This window comes from Grus americana, chromosome 20 (assembly GCF_028858705.1).
Source record: "Grus americana isolate bGruAme1 chromosome 20, bGruAme1.mat, whole genome shotgun sequence".
In the NCBI taxonomy this organism is placed as follows: domain Eukaryota; kingdom Metazoa; phylum Chordata; class Aves; order Gruiformes; family Gruidae; genus Grus; species Grus americana.
The window spans coordinates 12,148,090-12,170,325 of NC_072871.1; the positions used below are offsets into that span (position 1 = coordinate 12,148,090).

At 42.7% G+C, this 22,236-nt stretch overlaps 1 protein-coding gene across 4 annotated transcripts in view; it reads left to right on the forward strand.

Annotated features, from left to right (window-relative positions):
• The window catches only part of DDX31 (DEAD-box helicase 31), a 49,887-nt gene that overhangs the window by 1,302 nt on the left and 26,349 nt on the right, over positions 1-22,236 (forward strand). For 3 of the 4 annotated variants that reach the window (XM_054848264.1, XM_054848266.1, XM_054848267.1), the window contains exons 2-16: positions 396-649; positions 830-905; positions 1,365-1,408; positions 1,816-1,886; positions 2,478-2,542; positions 3,440-3,484; positions 5,044-5,085; positions 6,822-6,886; positions 7,696-7,815; positions 8,199-8,305; positions 9,056-9,291; positions 9,647-9,823; positions 12,512-12,571; positions 18,485-18,535; positions 20,563-20,702. In XM_054848264.1, the coding sequence (XP_054704239.1) occupies positions 396-649; positions 830-905; positions 1,365-1,408; positions 1,816-1,886; positions 2,478-2,542; positions 3,440-3,484; positions 5,044-5,085; positions 6,822-6,886; positions 7,696-7,815; positions 8,199-8,305; positions 9,056-9,291; positions 9,647-9,823; positions 12,512-12,571; positions 18,485-18,535; positions 20,563-20,702 (1,553 nt within the window). The remainder of the gene's footprint in view (positions 1-395; positions 650-829; positions 906-1,364; positions 1,409-1,815; positions 1,887-2,477; positions 2,543-3,439; positions 3,485-5,043; positions 5,086-6,821; positions 6,887-7,695; positions 7,816-8,198; positions 8,306-9,055; positions 9,292-9,646; positions 9,824-12,511; positions 12,572-18,484; positions 18,536-20,562; positions 20,703-22,236) is intronic. The other variant, XM_054848265.1, reaches the window with a different exon arrangement.

Sequence of the window (22,236 nt, forward strand, 5' to 3'; positions counted from 1 at the left end):
GCGTCCTTCCTGCCCAGAGAAAGAAGGAAGCCGACGGGGTAGCTTTAACATAATCATGAGATTTGCACAGCTTTTGAGAGAGACTTTTAAAGCGTGCTCTGCTCAGTTACTGGAGAAGCTAGATGAAATCCTTTAGCAATGAGCACTATATATGACTTTAGATTTCTGTTTGCATTTCAGTAGTGTTCAGAGGTCTCGGGCATGGTGGTGAATCTATTAGAGTAGGAACTGTCTAGCTGCAAAAGTCAAACTTACTTTCTTTAGTCATGGGGTAGGGGATTCAAAAAAATAAGGGATCTGTCTGTGGGATGATGTTTGTGTTCAACATGATACCATGTTGCTAATTTTCAGTCATTAATTAATTCTTGTTATCTGCTTTTTTATCAACATTAAAGCAGTCTAAAGCTCTGAAAAGAAAGCTCCAGTCACCACATGGAAACCCACCTTTGAAACGTAAACGTAAACCATCAGTAAACACCTTCAAGAAGTGCGCTGCGGAAGCTGACATCAAGGAAAAGGGAAGTTCATCCCAAAAATCTCTTCCTAAGAAGCAGTTGACTGACAACCAAAATGAAAGCCAGAAAAGCAAACCTTTCATTAAGACGTCCAGCCTGTTTAAAAACAACCCTGATATCCCAGAAATTCACAGGTATTGTAGACAAATGGGATAGGGGAAAAAAGAAAAACTTTCAATGCCTTGAAATTCACTGTCTTGAATTCTTGCCCTTGCTTGGGCAAAGCAGTTGCTTGGCACATGTAGTTTCTGTTTACATAGAATGCTATGGTATCAACCGCTTTGTTTTGTTTTGGTTTGTTTTTCCTAACTCAGAAAAGCTGTCCAGCAGGTGCAAGAAAATGTTTTCACTACAGATTCTTTTAGCCAGTTGGACCTCCATCCACATCTGGTGAGTGGCAGGAAGGCTGTTTGCCTTGAAACATGGGTTTTTTGGGCGAGGGGCAGGTTAGAGAGCTGAGAGGCACACCTTTATTTATGGCAACTTGGACAGATTTGCCAGTATTTCACCTGATTTTGTTGCAGTCCTTAGATCAGCGTGCTGGCCAGCGTCCTGACCTATCCCCAAACACACTGTCCCAGCGCCCTTCACTGTTTGCAGTTATAATACCAAAAAACCACAGAAAACTTTGGGAGTGCAGGATTTTAACAAGTCTGATATTTCATGATGTACCAGCAGTGGTGTAAGTCTGATTAACTATTTTGAGGACCTGGGAACTTTTACATCCAGTTGCCCTGGACCAGTAATGTAGAGAATAAGCATCAGTCTTCTGGTTTTTGCTCTATCTTGTACTACAAAAGGAACAGTTTGACAATAAAATCTGTTTACTGTTCTTTATTATCTCTCTAGATCGCCACAATAAACACCGTCCTAAAGATAAGTAGCATGACCAGGTAAGCATATTCATAGAAAGACTTTGCACTTCACTACCCCTTAAAACCAATGATTGTTTCATTATATGTGACTTGTTTGTGAAGACCGCAGTACCTGTTAAGCTGTCCCATTTGCCATAGGGTTTGTTGCTTTCAAATTTTGGCACGAGAAATAACTTGTAAGTTAGGCAGCGAGTCAGTTGTTGCAGCTGAAGGTGGAACCTTGGAGTCCTGCCTTCTAATTTGAATTATAAAACTATCTTTTTTCAATTTGTCACATCTGATGCTTATCTGATGTAGCTACACAGTAGAGATGAATGCATAGAATTTAGGGTAAACAGTTTTGAAAGAGTCACAGTATGTTAAGACCTTAGGATTCTATCCTGTGTCGCATTCGTATTTCTTAACCTGTTTTATTTGTTACACAGTGTTCAGAAACAAACAATTCCTGTGCTCCTGCAAGGCAAAGACGCGCTAGTGAGATCTCAGACCGGTTCAGGTCAGTATTTAATTGTCATTCTCCTTCACTAGGGCATATTAAACTGCATCCCAGATACAGAACCAAAACCTCTCATTCCCAGGACAAGTCATGAAAGCGACAGGCTGGGAAGCCTGGCATGGGACTGCCATGGCACAGTCAGATACTGTGCAAACCTCTGTAATGGCGCAGTGGTGGGACTGAATGTTGGTGTGCAGCTGCCAGCTATTGCACGTAGGGCTTTTCCAAGGCTCGTGCTGGGGATGCGGATCCAGGAGGCTGGCGGAGCTAAGCAGCTCACGCTCTTACCATACAACCTTAGTGCTTGAGCTATGTCTGGATGTCTCATTTCCTTGGGTGGGTGGGGATATTTGTTTAGACCGATCTTAGTGGGATGCCACCAGCTCTCTTTTTTTTTTTTTTTTAATTTAACCCTTTGGTGAATTGCCTGTTGATCTTTTCTGGAAGCTTTCTACTTAATTAAAACTTTTCCAGACTCATGACCTCAGTTTAAGAATGGTAGGATGAATGGTACTTTAATTTGATGGAGTGCTGCAATTGCCACATTTTTTTTTTGATGGATACTCTTCCAATTTTCTCCCTTTTAAAAAGGTAAAACTCTTGCCTATGGGATTCCACTTGTACAGTCTTTGCAAGGAATGAAGTCCAAAATACAGGTAGGTGCAACAGAATTAAATACATTTCCTTTTGATATTAAGATTAATAAAAATAAAATCCAGCTCTTATTTTGTAGTCTTCACTGTCTCTTCTGGATACAAAGGTCAAGCAGTCTCTCTTCCTCTTTATTTGTGCATATGGCTTTTGTAATCCTTCTGTACTGTTGAGGATACAACAGGATCCTCCTGTACTGTTGAGATGCAGATGATACAAGAACAATGTTGCACATCGCCGTTACTTCATGCAGTAGGCTAAATTGTAAATAGGCCAAATTGTCAGGTTTGGAGAAGGTAAAGTGCAGAAGAGGCAATGGTCTGAAAGACCATGGGGGAACTGAAAACAAAGGTTACTGCCATGTCTTTAGGAGTAATAAGCTTTTAATCTTTGACATGGAGTGAGATTTGATAATTGCTCCCAGTTTGGATCATCTGATTGACCAGAAGATGCTACTGTGGATCTGCCATCTCTTGTGCGTTTTTTGGAGAGAGATCATCCTGACTTTCTTTATGGACTGAAACATTTCCAGCCCATCCTGGATTGTTCCTTTCTGCAGCTGCTACCTACAGATTTTTGCTGTGCATCAAACATGACAGTATTTCTGCAACTCAGAAATACAAGAGTGAAACAATATGCGTATAGAACAAGATGTTGAGTATGACTGTGAGCAAGTTTCCATGCACAGCAAAGAGAAGGCAAGGCAGTACTGATATTTGAAAGACTGATTTATTTTTTTTTTTTAAAGCTGATGGGAGGGGGGAATACCCCAAACTGTTGCGTACAAACTTGTACTCAAGCCCTTCAGAATTCACTTTGGCAGCTAGTAGCAGTTAGATGTGGAAGTGCTCTGTGTATCAGTGCTACAGTCTTAGTGGACTTTTTGTCTTCTCTGTTTGCAGCGCAGCGATGGGCCTTATGCGCTCGTATTAGTCCCAACAAGAGAGGTAGGTGGCCTGCCTTCTTTCTGATTCTGTCTGAATCTGAGTGTTTGAACACTGATTTTTAGTGTGTAGATGTGGGTCCACCAGGGACTGTCTTGGGAAATGTCTCCTTTTGCTCAGATCTTGCCCTCACAGAAAGAGGGTTTGCTGTCTGGATGTGTGTTCTCATTTTTGTTCTGTGCCATACCAAAGTAAGAAAGAAGGAATCTCCAAATTTTCCTCATGTGGTGGCAAATAATTGTGAAGACTGGAGAAACTCCCTAGCTCAGTGTATGAGAGGGAGAAGCTTGCCTAGCTCACAGAGGGGGAGTAAGTAAAACCAATGAAATCAGCTTTGCAAATATGTAGGTTTATACATACATTTCATTTTTAAAGCCTTTTTTTCAAATCCATAAGTGAATGCTGAGGATGAGGCTTCCAAGAGTTGGTTTCTCCACTGAACTCTCTTCTATTTGACTTTGCCTTTGCAATTGCAAATAATATCTTTCAGAGGAGGGTATCAACTTTTTTCTTTTTTTTTTTTTTTAATGTCAAATGATCGTAACTTCCATGTGGAGAATTGATTGCAGGTATCTAGTTTGGGGCACAACGTTTTATGCAACCTGCAGTGCAGTATCTCAGCTCAGTTCCGTGAAAGGAGAAGGCTCTGAAGCTATTTCAATTTTTACAGCAGCAACTTACTGCCTCTTTAGGATGCTGTATGAATACTAAGCATGTAGGAAACTGTAAGCTTCTTTAAAGGGCTGCCACTGAGAGTACTTAGGAAGATAATTTGTAATTACAGTTGGTATTACTTTTACTTTGTCATGAAAGCAATAGCCTTTCTTGAGCGTTTGGCAAATAGTATGTAGCATGTATAGTCAGAGCATTTAAAATAGTTTTACTCCATAACTAAGCCCTGCTCACATACTCATTCCATTGATGAGCTGGAGTGCCACCATTGTCTTTCTCAGTTGTCTTCATTGCCGCAGCAGCAGCAGTTGTCAGGCAGCACATGAAACCCCACAGCTAAATGCTTTCTACTGACCAGACGTTTAGGTTTGCAAACTTTGTACTTACCACATCTGTTTTGTTGACTGGGAAACAGAGAGGTAGAGAGATCCAGAGGTATGATTGCTCCGTGGGTCAGGTGAGGGAATAGCGTGGTCTGTCCTGACTGCCAGAAGATAACTAACCTCTGGACTGCATTTCCTTTTCATAGTGGTTTTCTTCCAGAAATTGTGCTATTTTCCCTTTTATTCTTCCAGTGGAGCGAAACCTTCTGTGGCTTCAGCTTGTTTTCTCCCTAGGGCATTCAGAGAAGCTAGCAGGAGTCTGTATTGTCCTGAGAGTTGGCTTGTGGAGCTGAACCAGTGGAGAGATTTTTGAACAGATCCAAATATGATGAAAGAAGGATTATGCAAGAGAATCACAGCTTCTAAAACAAAAAATAAGGACATAATCAGAATTCTGATAATATACTTAAATAGATTATCTTACATTTTGAGCCAAAGGGGCTTGTAGTCCATTTTGGTAGACCAGGGACTTTTTCAGAGCTCACTTTCTTTTGTTGATTTCCATAGCTTGCCCTCCAGAGTTTTGATACAATGCAGAAACTGCTTAAGGTAAGAATTCAATGCTCCATGGTGTTCTTATTGCTTGAGCCTCTTGCTGTAAGATGCTAAACCACTTCAGTTTGTGTGAATTCCACTGGATGTTTAAGGAAAACCAGCATCTGGCAAGATACGTGGTCCTTAAATATAAATCTGTTTGTCTTTAAGTGGATTTAAGTATGATTTCCCTGTGGCACGTTTTAAACTATTAAATGAACAATTAAGTGATTAATTATGGCACCTTAGCTGCAGATGTTTTCATAACAAGCATAGTTGATTTTCACAATGTTTTGGTTTTAGAAGTACCTACCATTGTCTAGTCTGAGTTATGAATAGAAACTCTCACAATGACAAGTACCGTTTTACTGAAACTAATACCAGGCAGATGGGTTTCAGATGGGAAGTAGAACTTGGTGAACTGCTTTGACAATTGAATGGCTGGAGAAATTAGAAGGCTTTTAAAATTAAATGATAGTGCTTTCCTTTTAATTGAGGCAGAGCATCTTACCATGGGGCTAGAAGGTATCTAAATCATTTAGCTGATCGTAGTCCCACTCCCTGTTCTTTTTTTTTTGCTTTTTTTTTTGCTTTTTTTTTTTTTCTCCTTTGAAATAATAAGGCACTTTCCAAGTCTTTTTTAGTGCTGGAATTGCCAAGTAAGATTTTGTTGTGTTGTGCTGAGGTTTAAAGTACTTCAGTCTTCTTCCATAGTAATTAGAAGATACTATGAGTAGACTTTTGATGTCCTTCGAAGGATGAAGTCTGGATTGACCCCCTTTAATTTTTCTTTGTTGCATATAATGTGTAGTAACCATCAAGTCCAGCGTAAATTGTCATAATGACCCAAAGCAGAAGATTTAGATTGTGGTCTGACCTTGGAGTGTGTAATATGATTCTGTAATTTCTGAGAGAAAAAGGCTAGTTGAGCGGCTCTTGACGCAATTACTCTGCCAGCTACTGAGTTTATATTGTGTGGATCTTGCTTAGACGTCTTTCTTATTTTAAATCTTAAAAAGGAGCTCTCTTTGTAGAAACTATTTTGTTGGAGTATTTCTGGCAAGCAGTGACCCGTGCAAACTTAAGCCTATTTACCAGTCAGGCATTTGTGCAATCCTTACAAGCTGTGCTCTGCTTCTGTCCTGCATTTCCTCTGAAGTGAGGCAATGGCAGTACTGTGCTTTGATTATCTCCCCTGTAAATATTGGGCAATATAGGATCCAATGAAGGGTTGGACCTCATTAATGTAAGTGACAAAAACTCCTGCCGATATCAATGAGACTGACATTAAATGTTCACAGACATGGTGACCGCGTGCATGTAGATCAGTGTATGTATATATAAACTTTCAGTCCTGTGGGTTTTTTTTAAATTTTCCTTGGCCACAGGAAGGTATTGCTTAAAGGCAAGATGAAGAAATAGTGTTGTAGCTTGTCTTTGAACATTTAGGCTACATGGGGAGAAGGAAAAGAATTATTATTATTATGTGATTGGAAGTGGTGCAAAAATGATTGCGTTTCTATCTTCCTAGACAACGTGGGAAGCAAGTTACGTGGCTAGAACTAAAAGTGCCATTGATACGTAGCTGTGGGTGAGAGAGTGCATGTAGACTATATCTGTTAGATTAAATCAGATGCACACTGCTGTCAGCCCCAGTCCTTTCTCTTTTTGCCAAGAAACATAATTTTTGGGTTAGGCTCTGTCTCTTTATTAGGAAGAATCTATATTGGTCTTGGTTTTCCTTTCTGTAGCCATTTGCCTGGATTGTGCCTGGAGTGCTAATGGGGGGAGAAAAGAGAAAATCGGAAAAAGCCAGGTAGGAAGCCAACTTAAATTGTATTTTGGGTCCTCCTGCTCTACAGCCTTTTTATTTGTTACCCTTCTTTAGAGTGCTTTGCTTACTGGAAGAGAGGATTGTGAGTTTGGATCAAGCTGTGATCCCCCTGGATCTTATACACACACAGTGACTGGGTCAGCAGGAAGTATTCACTTCCCCCAGTTGGATCTATTTCTAAAATGTTGATGAGCCTTCTGAGAAGATGATCCCTTGTGTCAGTATTTTTTTTTCCCTCTTCTGACAAACACCTGTATTTGCTTACCACTGAGTGCTGTCTACAGTATTTGTTACGGGGGAAATTGCTTTCTGGAGAAGAGATTTCCTGGTGCTAAAAATCTCTTTTCCCTTTTCAGGAATCGAATTGTAAGCTGTTAATCCAAAATGGAATTTTCATTTCTCTATGTATAAGCATACACAAAAGAAGTTTACTCTTGACAGTAAAAAAAGTACTCAATTAGAAAAGAAAGCCTAGCTTTGGTGTTTTAAATTTTTTCAATAATATTAATATTTATTTCCACTGTGTCTTTATCACTGAGTATGCCTCTGAGTATCAATGATGATTAAGGTTAAAATTTAGCTGTGCAAAAAATTTCAGTTTTAATAAGTGAGAAAGTACCATCCTTGCTAATTTTACTATGGTCATGATTTTCTCCTCTGTAGATTTCAGTTCCTCACTCAGAGTTCCTATTCCAGAGTTGCTGGTAACCTGGATGTTTTTTGGTTGGTTTGTTTTTGTTTGGTTTTGGTTTTTTGTTTTTATTTGGTTTGGGTTTTTTTAATCTAAACAGGTTACGTAAAGGGATAAATATCCTCATTTCAACTCCTGGTCGCCTGGTTGATCACATCAAGTCCACAGAATGTATTCATTTCCGTCGCACTCAGTGGCTGATTATTGATGAAGCAGACAGGTAAACTTCCAAGTGTTTAGATATGGAAAATAATTATGGTACCCTCTGCATCTACATTCGATATTTCACTAAACAGTTTAAAAAAAAAAAAACAGAGCATGCACACGATTTTAAACCATTCATGCTCAGTGGCCTCAGCCAAGCACCAGATGTCTGGGATTAGGAAGAAATGTCCCCTTTTGACAGATTATTGTACAATTATTCATTGCAGAGATTGTCTCTGACGTGTCTGACCCTGGCAAAAGTTGAGGATGGAACAGGGAGCTAGATGGGCCAAAGATCAGCTCTAGCACTTCCCCTGTTCCTAATTGACTCATGTAGCCTTAAGACTTTCTCCTCATTCCTTCCTACGGCATCTTTCATCACCTCTTCTTTTTTTGTAGGATCCTGGACCTGGGCTTTGAGAAGGATGTAGCTGTGATACTCAATGCTTTAAATGCTGAGAGAGACACACGTCAGAACATCCTGCTCTCAGCCACCCTCACGGAAGGTGGGTTATAGACAGATGGTGTCTCTTTTAGCTGAATAATGCACAGGCAACTGCAAAATAGGTGGTGGAGTCTGGTTATGTTACAGCCCAGTGTGAAGCCCTTCACAGAAATGGAATAATGCCTGTTGATATCTTTGGGCTTATGACATTTGTCCTTTGTTACCAGACTTTCTGTCAGTGTATGTACTTAAGTGATCCTTACATATGTCTCTCAAATTCCTGAGAAAAGTCACCATGAACCTGGGAAGCACTGGTTTGTTTGTTTGCTTTACAGGTATAGAATTAAGGCAAAAACCTAACAACAGGGCAGTACAGCTGTTGTGTGATTTGCTTGGCATCATACAAGAAGTCAGTTGCTGACACAGGAATTGAGCCAGGCCTCATGACTCCTGCCCTCTTGACAGAGTGAAGATCTGTTGGGTTTTTTCCACATACACAGTTAAAAACCAGGACTGCCAAACACTGTCTGTCTGGTCAAGACATTTATGTAATGTAAAATAGCTGAAGCAGTGTCTTGTGATGCTTTAGGTGGAGTCCACAGCAACTAAGCCTGGCTGAAAAGTTGCCTGAAAAGTCTGAAGTTTGTGGAGGTGTTCTGCCAGTGTCTGAGGCATGTCTTGTTAGTTCCTTGCCCTTCACTGCTTTTCACTGGAATTGTGCTAGTTTGTGGGTGTTATGTGAATATATCCTCGCCCTCTGCAGCAGCACCCCAGACTGGACCTCAGGTATTTTTCATTTTCTGTGATTTAGGAGTAACGCGGCTGGCCGATATCAGTTTGAATGATCCCATCAGCATTTCCATAGCAGATGAAACACAGAAGGGGCTCAAGCCAGCATCACAAACGGACAGAGAACCCCGTAGTTCATCAGACTGCATGGGCCAGGAAAACTTTGCTGTTCCGGAGAAGCTCAAGCAGTATGTCATGATGGTCCCCAGCAAATTGAGGCTTGTCACGTTAGCAGCTTTTATCCTTGAGAAATGCAAGGTGAGACTGTGTTTGCATTTATATTACTGAGTAGCCCTTTGCCCTTTCCAACTCCTTTATCTGTTACTCTGTCAAGGATAGCATGGATTAGAGCTAGGGCTTTGAAGTGCAGCTGGTGTACAGGGAGCCACGAGAGAGCTGAGGTGCTATTGCATCTTTCATGCCGACAGTGAGATACCTGTGCAGCACGTACTCGTACTTCTTTCATGGGCTTAGTATTTGGTGTCAACCTCCTTAATCCTTTCCTGGATAATCCTATCTCCAGAAGTGGAAGCCACCTAGATCTTATAATGATCAGGGAATTGGGAGAGGCCTGTGGAAATGGTCATGTGCAATTTTCTTGCTTTTCTTGCAGTTTGAAAAACGCCATAAGATGATCATCTTTTTCTCCAGCTGTGAACAAGTGGAGTTCCATTATGAGCTCCTTCTAAAGGTCCTTTCAGGAGGGCTAGAGTCAGAACAACCTGAACGTTCATCTGTCTCCTCTGCATGCCTACAGTTTCTACGACTGCACGGCAACATGGAACAGGAAGTAAGCATTCTCAAAATGTCAGGATACACAGTTTTATTCCTTATTCCCTATGATTTATTGTGTGGTTATTTTGGGGAGGAGGGCAGGAGAGAGGACAGAGAGTCAATTTACCTCTGGGGCCTCACTCTTCCATCTGCTAATGAGAATAAGAATATTGTCCCACTTCTGGAAAGTACCTCAGTAGCTATATCTGAAAAACACAGCTGAAGAGGCAAGAGGTGTTATTTCAGCAGGCTGAGGCAGCCGTTCAGTATTCCCAGTGGGCACACTTAAACCATTTATGTATCCATGGTTCTCTCTCATGCAGTCAGGACAGGCTCTTAATACCAAAGGAAAACGTCATGCAAGCCCCAAAACAGTACTACCCAATAAGTTGCCCCCGTTAGATGAGGACAGAGCAGTTTGGCTTTGGTTTTGAAGAACAGTGTCTTGATAGACTGCTCTTTTCCCTGGGATGGAATAGTAGCAATATAACAGTGATTACACCAAAATAGGTCTAGGTTTTAGCCAGATAGGCCTGGGTGATGAGATTGGAACTTGCTATGGAGTGCTGAGAGGCCAGGAGAAGTGTCACATGAGCTGTCGCTCCAGCGTTTCTCTCAATAGCTGAGGAACCTGCCTTGAAGGTTCAGCCCCTGATCCTGCCCTTCGTCTGTGATGGAGAGAGTTACCGCTCTACTCTGAGCTGCACAGCAGAGATGGTAAATGAATAGAGCTCTTCTGATGAAGCAAGAGGTGAAGAGCCATTGTTTTTCTCACTCATTCCCATCCTGTGGAGACCAGAAACATGTGCTTTGCTGTCTCTGCAGTCTGGCCTTTCCTCAACCTGCCTGCCTGAGCGAGTGAGCAGGCCTGGTCTGGCCCAACTCTACCCTGACCAGCTGTTAAGCCAACAGAACACCACTAAGTAGCTGGCACCAGGGGAAGGGTTTTGCCTTTTTAGTACCCAGTGTGTAATTAGTGCTTGATGTCTTCAAATTAAGAGCATTAATGGAGCTAAATTGTGGATCCCATATGGTACTGCTGAGCACGGCGGCTGTCATTGTCAACAAGATACAGCGTGCTCTCCTTTAATTTTTGTCAGCAGAGGGTTCAGTGTGTCAGCAAGGCCCAAGTTTCCCTTCTTTCCTAGAACAGTCCCTCTAGCTGGGAGTCAAGTATGTAAGGACGTTCACTTAACTCCTAGCTAGAACTCTGAGGAGGAAGGCTTGAAACATGGAATCAAGGATATTTTGGAAGGAGGAAGCAAAAGGGGCAGGAAGGAAACAGGTATGGTTTTTCTGAGGCCAGAGACAGCCTGAACCCTGAAAAGGAAAAGATTAAATGGAATTAGATCAAGGGAGTGTGAGTGTGCGGTTGTTTCCCATGACTAAGGAGAAGCAGTGTAGGTGGATAGGTGGTTCTGGCTAGTGAAGACCAAATGCTACTGAGGCCTTTGGTTATAGGTGCTCAAAGATTGTCTTGTGTGATAGCAAAATGGTTGTGGTGTCATGTGGGTTGGAGAATCAGTTTATGTTGCTTTTATCAAGAAAAAACCCACCCCCCCTAAACAGTTAGTTTAACTAACTGGAGTGTGTTTAGGAAGGTTTTGGGACCAACAAAGCAGGAGGTTTTTGAAGGTGAGGAGCCAGACTGCCGTTCTGGGGCTCAGCAGCTCAAAGACTACTGGTGGGGTAATTTGGCATCTGGGGGCTGCGGACCAGCCCGGCCAGGGAGCCTGAGCTCGTGTTAGAAGTGGGGGCTGCAGGAATTCTGCTGATGCAGACCCCCAATAAGGGCGAGGCTGGGAAGTACCTGCCCCAACACTCAAGGGCAGGAACGATCCCCATCCCAGTGTCAGCAGCCCCGTTGGTGGCCCTCACCAGTATGAGGCCTTTTCTTGTGGGAAGGCCGTGGGAGGGTGTCCTGGGAGCTCTGTGGCAGCCCAGAAGTCCTGCCTCCTTGCCCTCTTGGGCAGGGGTTTCTGGCCAAGGTCTCATCTCTCCTGCCCTGTTACTTTGAAGACTTATCCCACAACAGTTCACATGAACAACTGTGCAGCTTAGCATCCTCGATACTTAATAATTATAGAGTCAGTGCAGTGACTGTCTGCATGCCCCATTGGGCTCATGATGAGGCTGATCTCTTGTGATGTGACTGTATCGCTGTGTCAACAAAATGGGCTTATCCTGCCCATGGTGTGACTGGATGGACATTTGTAAAGTGATGTATGCATTTCCAGGCAGCAGTTATTGTGTCCAGCTTTTTTTTTTTTCATTCACAAAAACCTATGTTGCCCAAAAAGTATGCCAGTGCTTCTGTTGCTGCTGCCTAATCTTTTGTGGATCCTCCCGCCGTGTAAAACAGTTACTCCTTTTTGACACACACAGGCCATGCTTCTGTGCAAACCGCAGAGTTGTTGGTTCTTTTAATTTGACCAAATGCATTCAGGCTTGCTCCAGACTCTATGCCTTCCTGCCTGGCACCACAACTTTGTGCCATAGATCTCTTTTTTTTTTTTTTTTTTTTTTCCTCCCCACTTGCAGGAAGAGTCTTAACTGGAACTTGTGAAATCAATTCCTTTGCTTTTGAAGCTGTATGTGATATTTTGAATGAGGCATAGTTGTTAAATGTTACATTAGCTAATTTGCTTTATGTTTGATTGTAATGTGTAGAAGCACTCTTCATTTTTCTGTTTCAATCCTCTAGGAAAGAACAGAGGTCTTCCAGGAGTTCCTAAAATCCAAGACTGGCATCTTGCTTTGCACTGTAAGTAACTTAGAGTCCCTTTGCGGCTTCACGCTAATGGGCCTGTCTGATATCTAATGGTAGAACAGAGGATTTGGCACTGAGCTCTAATTCCAGCTCGCTGTCTGACCTTGAGGAAAGTCATCTCCTTTTTCTGCATCTCACATGCTAAATAAGGACTGATGCACTCTTTGCAAACTGTTAATACGATCTTTTGCTGCAAGGTACCATATACAGGAAAAAGTGTATGTCTTACACAAGAGGCCTCTAAGTATTTTGCATGATCTTATGTGTGGAAAAATCCATTTGTTTGAAGCTGGAACCTTCTCTTCTACATGGAATCAATAGAACGCAATCCTAATTTGTAGTATGCACCATAACTGCCAGGTAAATTGGACGTAATGTGATATTTCCCATCTTAACGACTACCCCAAGGTTAAAAACGAAAACCTGCAGGGATGGAGGGGAAGCCCAACCAGAGAATGGTGTCATTAGAAATGCACATGCTCTACTGCTCTCCATGCTTTGCCCTTCAAGCTTCCTCCAAGGGTGCTGAGGGAGAAAATCTTGTCCTCTACTGAAGTTTGCTGGCACCCTTGTGTTGTGGTGGCACCTTCCGCTTCTCGTTTCTGACCTGTCGGTGCCACAGCTAGCCTGCTGCAGTGGTGCAGAAGGCTGCACGATTTGCTCTCTAATAGTGGCAGCTGTTGATCTGAAAATGTGTGAATCTTGGCGATTTCTACCCACCGCAAACTTGTAAATTACAGCGATCGGGAGTAATTAGAGCTGAGAAACCCTCTCCAGCTCTGAAATGACTCCTGTTCTTGCAGCACATTATTCTTAAAGGAAACTAGTTGCAATTTTTTTTTTTCAGAGAGTGCGGGCTGAATTTTATCTTACTTTTATGTCCACAGTTCAAACTAGCACTGTGATATATATAGCAGTGTTTGATTTAGCGTTGCCAAATTATATATTGTATCACCTGTAAAATTGTAATTGTTACACGCTAGTCTTGGTCCTGCTCATGTGTATGACATTTCAGTGATTTGATCAAGGTAAATATGCATCTTTGCAATGCATAAATGTAACTATAACTTGGTTTCCCTGTATATAGAGGTAAATCTTAAGTGTCTGAACTGAGGAGGATAGCAAAGTTTAATTGTTCAGTGGTGTAGATTAAGTGTTTTGAAGATAAGAAGTGTTTGGTAAATTCTAAATGATAAAAAGCTAAACTTTGTTATCGTTCATGCACATGCTGTCTGTAACTGAGAAATTTCAGGGAGATCTCTTGTTACTGAAATTTCAGTTTAATGAGTTCAGAAAGACAGTGAATGTTCAATTTTAGACAAAGAGTAAACAGAATCATTACAATCACTGGGATATCAGTTCCTGGGTGAGACTGTTCGAAGGGGAAATGCAGCCTGTGGCAGGAAAAATCTGCCAGGAAACGTACAGCTGTTGGCAAGGTAGGAAGAATAAGAAGTTGGATAAAGAAATCCCAGTGGATGGGATCCCCCTCTTGAGACACCGGAGATGTGGTTTGATTTCCTGCTGTGCCACAGACTCCACACAAGTGGATGTGGAATTGTGGTGACAAGGCAAGTAGCCAAATGTCAGCTGAGCAGCGATAGTTGTGTGTTTGCTCCTGACCTGTCATAAATGGGAGGTAACGTGAATTAACCTAGATTGCCATGAAGAAGGTAGTGTAAGGTAATGCATTTATCGTAACCCTCCTTCGTTTCAATCTGAGCTACTCTGCATTTACTGCAAGGCAGGGATGCAAATCCTGACAGTTACAGTTACTATGGCTCAGCTGGCGCGTGGTTAGCACGTTAAGCACAGTAAGTTGCGTGTCTGAGTCCAAAATCTCTCTGTGCTTCAGCTCCCCATCTGTAAAATGGGGATAGTAGCACTGTTCTATCTTACAGAGATGTTGGGAGGACAAATGCATTGAAACCAGGAGGTGGCCTGTTACCACAGTAATGGGGACCATATGGACACCTTAATATAGAGATACACTTTGCTGTAGTCCCACATTACAGGTGCCTCCCCAACGCAGATGTCCAAAGGGCAGCCAGGCACTGTGACCACCTCCTGCCTCCGAGGACGTTGCTTTTTCTGACACTTTTCTTCATATCAGCAAAAATGTTTTGCAGAAAGACAGTTCTGTTCTTTTCACTGCGAAATCACGTTTTCTGCCCACAAAATTTTGAAACCTGGCTCACAAAAGAAACACAAATAATGTTGCCGTCCTTCCCTTGTCCCTTATGCCATGTTCTCCACCCATCTTTCCGCTCTAGTAAGCAATGGGACCTGCTGTTCCTCTTATTAATTTGCTCTATGTCATATGTATATTAATATATTCCATAAAATATTTTTGCCAGACAATATAAGCTGGCAGACAGGAAAATAAAGAAGGGCCGTGTATCTCAGAGGGTCTCATCCAGATTTATTTCTCTCTCCTTCACTGAAGTTCTTTGCGGCTTCCTTTGGGATGTGCCTTTTAAACAAGTTCATCTCTTCCAGGGAGAGAGGAAAGATCATTTGGAGATTGTTTGCTGTTTACTCAGTCACGCTAACTCATCTTGCCAGTTTTCTGGCGGCCCCAGCCAAGAGCTTTCGCCTCTGACAGCTTCTGTGCTCTCTCCTTCCTCCTCTGATTACGCAGCCCAATCTGTCACCCTGCCGACGGGGGTCTCTACCCTGCTGATGGCTTTCCACACTCGGCAGTAATGACTTTTGGCAGGCCGGGAAGGCGCGAGAGCTTCTTCCCCAGCTTGGAGAGCCGTTAGGCCCTCTCTGCCTGTTAGCTAAAGCACTTTGTGAGGTTCTTTGGTAAATAAATGAGTCATTTTAATCCAACTGACAGCCTGGCACCTGAGCAAGCTGCCTTCCATCTGTACTTCTAGGCCTCATGTAGGCAGCCAATTGTCAAGCTCAGGGCCTTCAAGACCTCACCATTGAGTGTCTTTCAAAAGCAACTTTAGCAATTTCCTTTGCCCTAATTAGATTGTGTGAGAGGCACTGAGCAAACCAAGGCCCTTGCAAAACTTTTGTGGCTGTGTTGGTTCTGATATTCTGCAGTGATATGCCTCGATTTTGGTGTGGCCTTATCGCCCTCCGTTCCCTTGCACCCACCCCACCACTGCGAGCACAGACTGGTAACATGAATTGTTAGGAGCAGAGCTTGCAGCATTTCTGGGGGTGCTCAGGTGGACCGTGCCTCGGTGTTGTGCTGTTCTGTGGCTTGCAGTTGGGCAGGAACATGGTTAAAGCTTCAGATTACTGTGTTTGCTTGGCATCTGGATTTTCTTTAAAATTGTACTGGTGTAGATTATTTCTCCTTGCTGTTGTGAGATGGTCGCTCAATTCTCCCTTCCATTGCCTATTGAAGGGAATCAACAGTGACCTGCTGAGGTGTCATATTCTTCATTTCCCCGTTACTAAGGAATGGTGGTGTGAGGTCGTGCATGGAAAGGGGAATTCCATCTGGGGCAGTGGAAAAGAAGGGAGGGCAGTACTTTGGAAATCTGTTGGGCTTCTTGAAAGAGTACTGGCAGCGGATTAGTGCTGCAGTGTGTGGAATAAACGTAGCGCTAGTAAAACTGGATAATTGTTGCTTGAGTTGTATTCCCTTTCCTGGTAAGGTGACCCAGAAGTATTTTTCTAAAGATCTGAGAAGCAAGCAGCTCATGGGCTCTGCCAGCAGAGGAAGGCGAATCAACTCAAACTTTTTATCCTAATTCTACCTTGCTGCTATCTACTAGGGTCTTTGAGGAAAAGAAGCTACAGGAGACGCAGGTGGACTGATACTGAGGAATCTCTGAGAGTTTGCAAAACACTCCGATTACCAGTAAATCCCAAGACACTTCTGAAAGAAAGCCAAGTTAAACCCCGAGGGAATAGCTGCTGCTATGTGTCAGTAACAGCTGAATGGAGTTGGTGGCATTGTGAAAACAATAGTGAATACAAGGCTGATGATGGGAGAGAGCCTCCTCCTAAAATGTTGTCCTGGCCATTTATTAGGCTTTCAGTTAACCTTTTCAACTTTCCTGCTTGCTTTGGCAAATGCACATGAGAACAATACTGTCTGCAGCAGTAGTTTCCCAGCCAGAGGTGTTGAGAAGAGGTATCTTAGAAGAGAAGGGAAAGAATCCTGATGGATGAGAGGGATGACTCCTGCCATCTACTTCTCCCTGTGTTGGAGGTGCCTTCTCCTGACCACAGGGACGGCTTGGCTGTCTGTTTATTTTGAGTAAACTGACCCTGTCCCAAGGTCAGAGCCCTCTCATCAAACACAGACTTTCCTATACTACTGGGTGTGAGAGAGAGCACGGTATAGGAAAAGACCAAAGACTTGTCAGCATGCAAGTATATAACACAGCCAGCCAGATCGGAATCAGACATCAGTGCTCCTGTCTGATCGTGCTGTAGAGTTTATAATCTTGTTATCCTGGTAACTGCTGTACACGTTCCCCGACTTCTCTTGATTTATTTTCTCCAACCTCCTTTAAATGGCTTTTTGTACATCTGTTCATTCTGACTCTGGGAACAAGTCATTTCTTAATGAGCGTGTTGGAGCAAAAGTGTGTATTATTTCAGAGTGGGCGCTGTGGAAAGTGTCTCCTCTTTTACTGCAGTTAGAGCCACAAAGCAACCTGGCTGGTGCTTATGGGAAGGCCTTTGCTGCCAAAACATCAGCTTCCTAGTCTTTTAACGTGTGTGGGAGTTGCATGAAAACACTTCAGTGGGTGGCTGACACATTTTTAGTACATTAAGCTCCTGCTTACGTTCTTAATATATTCTATTTTGCAACTAGCTAAAAGATACATGTGTTCCAAAACATTTCCTAACAGAGTTAAATCTGCACACCTGCTCTGTTATTGCGCGTGGTGAATGTAAAATCCAAGGAGTATGTGAGGACATTACTAATGAACAGAAAATCAAGAAGGGAGATTGAAACGTGTTTGCACTCTCTCTCCATTTTGAACAGTATTTAAACTCTCTTTTCTCTTTGAAGGGGTATGGTTTTTGAGCCACACTGGCTGTGGATAACCAAAGGGTCTCATTCAAGTCCTTCTCCAAGTTGATGGGTTTTCTCACCAACTGGCACATCAAATAACACTCCTGACAGCAGCTTCAGACTCTTTTCTTCAGGACTGCGTTTTGTTTCTCCAAATCAAAGCCAGACTGGTTAAAATCTAAGGGATAGCTGAAATCCCCTCTCCTCAAGCTGTACTTTACCTTCCTGCAGATTCTGCTAAATTGTTGGCCAGGTGACCTGCAAGTCATCTGCTCCTCAACTTTAGGCCATCACCTAGGTAACAACTAGTTAGTTGTAGGTGGAGATTAGTGCATCTTTGGGCATTCTACTCAAGGCCTAAGATCCTTGACCACTTGCTTTATGGCCATTTCCCTTTTCATCCTTAGCAGCCTGGATTTAGTTCTTGGGCTTGCTGTGGAGAAAGGTGTACTCAGAACTAGCGTTGCCTTCCAGAGATTTAATTCTGCCTGTCTCAGTCTTTGAGTAGTAGGTGCCTCTAAGCAGATCTGTTTTCATCAATGAAACAAACTGAAGAACCAAAGGTATCACTATCGTTACTGCAGTTGATTCTCTCAGATATAACATAAAGGGACTATAGCAGACTGCTGTAAATCAGCACCACCTGAAATAGGTGTTTTTATATCCTCTAGGTTTTGGGCCATAGTAGTGGATCATTTTTTATTGTATTAGTCTGTTAACAATATTCTTTGTGTTTTAAACCTTCAACATTATTTCTGACCTTCAGTCCATCTCTCCCCAAACTAGGCACATAAAATTCCTACTTGCATAGCCAGTTGTTTCCTGGCATAAATGCTATCTCTGAAGAGTTCTTACTTTGCTGATACCTTGTAAGCATTTTTACTAAAGTAAATTCCTTATTAATTTTAAAGGATGTTGCAGCACGTGGACTAGACCTGCCTCAAGTTACGTGGATTGTACAGGTATGTGTGTACGAACGTATTAAGTGCAGTCTTGCTCAGATGAAATCTCTTTCCAGTCCAGACCCTCTGTCTGCAGTTTGCTGGTCTCTGTGCTGATGCCTACAAGTGTGGGAGACCCACAAGTTCCTGACCGCAGACTGAGACTCAAGGTTTTGCTAGGATATAGCATTGCTATCTTATCTTTGGTTTTGACAGTCTGTTTTCCTCTTCAGTAACTCCAGTGTTATCAGCTGTGTAATAATATTCCACTGGCTGGGAGGAAACACCCTCTCTCTCCCCCCACAGGAAGCTAAATCTTGTGAAGTACTGGCCATCTCTCTTGCAGTTCTGTGTTTCTACTTTTTTGAGCTTGCTGGGGAGGCAGTTCCATGAGGAGTTTAAGTGCAATCCTAATGTTAAACATTGAGTAGTCCGATAGTGTCTGTGCAATGACCTGAATGTTTCAAGTGAGGCTTTGCTGGGCTGGGGCTGGGTGGCTGTAAGCATTCAGCTTTCAGTAGAACTGCATAGTTCAGATTTTCCCTGAAAAAACAACCCCAACGCTGCTGCATTGCTGTTGACAGAAATATTATCTTTGAAAAAAAAAATAGAAACTAAGGGAGATGGATGGAACATTAAAAATAGCAGCCTGCCATTTCAAAGAGGCAGCTTGGGGCATGAAGCAGATTTCATTTTTATACAAAAACTATAATTAAAAAAAAGGTTAGTTGAATTGAGGAAAAACTGATCCAGAGATTTTCATGTATCAGATGACACCTGGGTAAAAAGAACGGGGCACAGAGCCTCAACAAAGCCTTTTAATTTCTACCTCATCCCTTCAGGTAACAAATTTTATTTTATTTTAATTTTGTGTTTTTAAAAAAGAAAGATTGTGTAGCAGCTAGCTAGTTGGAGAAGGTTGGGGAAATGAAGTCTTTAATTCCCAGATCTGTATATTAATATAATTTAACCAAAGATATAGTTGCCAGTGTTAGAACGCAGTGCAAATTACCTAAAGCCCTGGGAGACTTCTGTGTGTCCAGAAGGCGAAATCTCAGCTGTCCTGAGAGCTGTGTCCAAGAGCAAGGACCTGCAGGGAGCAATTAGATTGCTCACAGCATCTTACTCACACCTCTAGCCAGTAGAAACTTTGCCAGAGGGCACAGGTATAAACACTAGAGTGGGCTTTGGTTGTTGGGTTTTTTCCAGTTAAACTGCTGAGGGCTCATTTCTGAGCAGTATCTCTGTGCATGTTCATTTTTCCAGGAAAGGGGAGGGGGGGGAAGAATAGGGGGAGGTTAAAGGGAGGGAAAATATGTCACCCTTTATCAGATCTTGCAAATGGCTGGGCAGTTTTGATTCCCAGTGAAGTATATGAGAGGCACCGCTATATTAAGGGGGGCTTTAAGCAACATTTTAGTAGTGCCTGGTAGTTGTACATGGGAAGACAATTGCTACCTGCATCATATCCTGCTGAAAGCAGCACTTACTCCCTCATCTCTCTCGGATTTCTTCTAACTAGTAGCCAGCTATGATTTAATCAAAACAAAGCAATTTTACCCATCACCAAATTTGAATCCCTCATTTTTTATTTTATGGCTTTTCCCCCAAATGCAGGGCAGACAGCTTCCCACTCTCTATGCGCAGTCCAGGGGACTGTTTGGTTTGAGGTCTTTATGAGGTTATGTTATTTTTTAATTTTTTTTTTTTTAAGGTAAGCAAACAGGTTCCTGACGTGCCTGTATAGAAATAAAATGTAAAAAGCAAAGAGAGAGACTGAGATGGGGAAACTGTCCTATTATCTGAAAGTTGGCCAATGTGTCACATTCACATGTCAAAAAACTGCTGTGGCTGAGGGGGCTGAATGATGGTTACAGGGATGAGCCCGATGGGCTCTTTATAAACAGGCCAGTTCTGAGGGAGGTACAGCATGTGGGTTTTGCTAAGATCTCTTTTGTTTCAGATGAGCGGGCTGAGTATCTCGTTTATAATTAACACGCTGTGTTCTATTAATTCCTCCTTTCCCTTCTCATGTTCCCTTTTTGAAGTATAACGCTCCGGCTTCACCTGCGGAATACATCCACCGGATTGGGAGGACGGCTCGCATTGGCTGTCACGGGAACAGCCTGCTTGTCCTGGCGCCTTCGGAGGCAGAATATGTCAGCTTGCTGGCTTCTCACAAGATTAAGTGAGTCAGAAACGCGAACAAAAGTTTCAGCTCATCCTTGCTAATTAACCTTCCATGGCACTTTCAGTGGGACTGTGTCTCGTGCAGATTTTAATAAGAATTTATTAATTCTTGTGATCCAGTACTGGCCCCAGACTAGCAAAAGGAGAAAAGGAAAGTGTGTGAAAATAATCAGCCTGACAGATTGTGCGTGAGTGAGTGTGTGTGGTGAGAAGCAGTGAGGACACGATAGTCGGAGATCCTTTACACTCTGTTGTTATCTTTCTGGCCCTGGGTTCAAATCGTGGCTATGCGGAGATCACAAGTCAAATGAGCCTGTCAAATGCTAACTGGCCATCTGCCTGCGTAGCACCATATTGTCAGAGATTGTGCTTTCTCTTCAGGAGAGATCCGGCAGAAAAATAGCTAGGGAGCTGTGGGTCATATGTGGCAGGTAATTGGCCAAGATGTGTTGTGTAAGTGGCTTGTGACAGGAATAGTAGAGGCTTTTGCAAGTGGTGAGTGCCCAGTATGGTCCTGGAAGGCAGTAAGGGGGGGGAACTCTACAGACCAAGAGTGGGGTGTGCTTCCAAGTGAGCTGAGAAGGCTTCTCTTGCACCGGCTCTAGCTAGGACTTGGGAGTAGAGAGCAAGCCAGGCTGGGCAAGGACCAGCCCAATGTGCAGTCCCCTACCTGGTGGCTGGCACACGACGAGATTTTACTCCAGCTCTGCTTGTGCAATGGTCCTTTTGTGGATACAAACACAACTCGCTGTTCAACGTTGCTAGTCTGGAGCGCCATCGGGTCTCAAGCCTCCTCAGCAGTCAGCTGGATATATGTGACTCCCCTTTCTCCCTGCACTGCTGTCTCTCGGCGTTTCAGAACAGCAGCTGAGTAGAGTCCCTTTAGTGTTGTAGTAGTGTTGATGGAGCCCTGTAAACTCATGCAGAAATTAGTTCTCTTTTATTTCTTGTGTTTATGTCGGGTGGAGCTACTTGGAGTCCAATTTGGTTTTGCATCCTTGAAACAAACAAATGTTGGCAGTAAATACAGGCTTATTCTAGGCTGTGAGCCATTTAGTGGTCTAACAAAGAGCCATCCATCATCCCAGGTAACTATCTATTAAGCAGACACCAGCAAGACATGGAAGGCTAAGCTGACAGGGGTTTTTTTCATGTAACAAACAGCACTGACATTTAAAGGTGAAATCCCACATAATTGTGAATCTTTAACTCCAAGTGGAAAGTTCTATTTTTTTCTATTTTATAATATTTTGGTAGTGTTGGAGGAAGGAGAGGGAAATTTTCCTCCTTTTTTATTTTAAATGTTAATGCTTTTATCTGATTTTATTGGTTTTTAACAAGTTTAAGGAGCAGCGTCACTCATGCTGGTAATTATATCTGCTAAGGAGACCTGTTGTTGAGCTAGCCGTGTTCTTCAGGAAGCTGTAGCAGACTGTGCTGAATGAGCAGAGAAGAGGTTTATGTGAATTTATATTTTTTTTTTTTCTTCCACTTCTCAAATCAGTATAGCCAAACAACTCTGGGGATTGTCT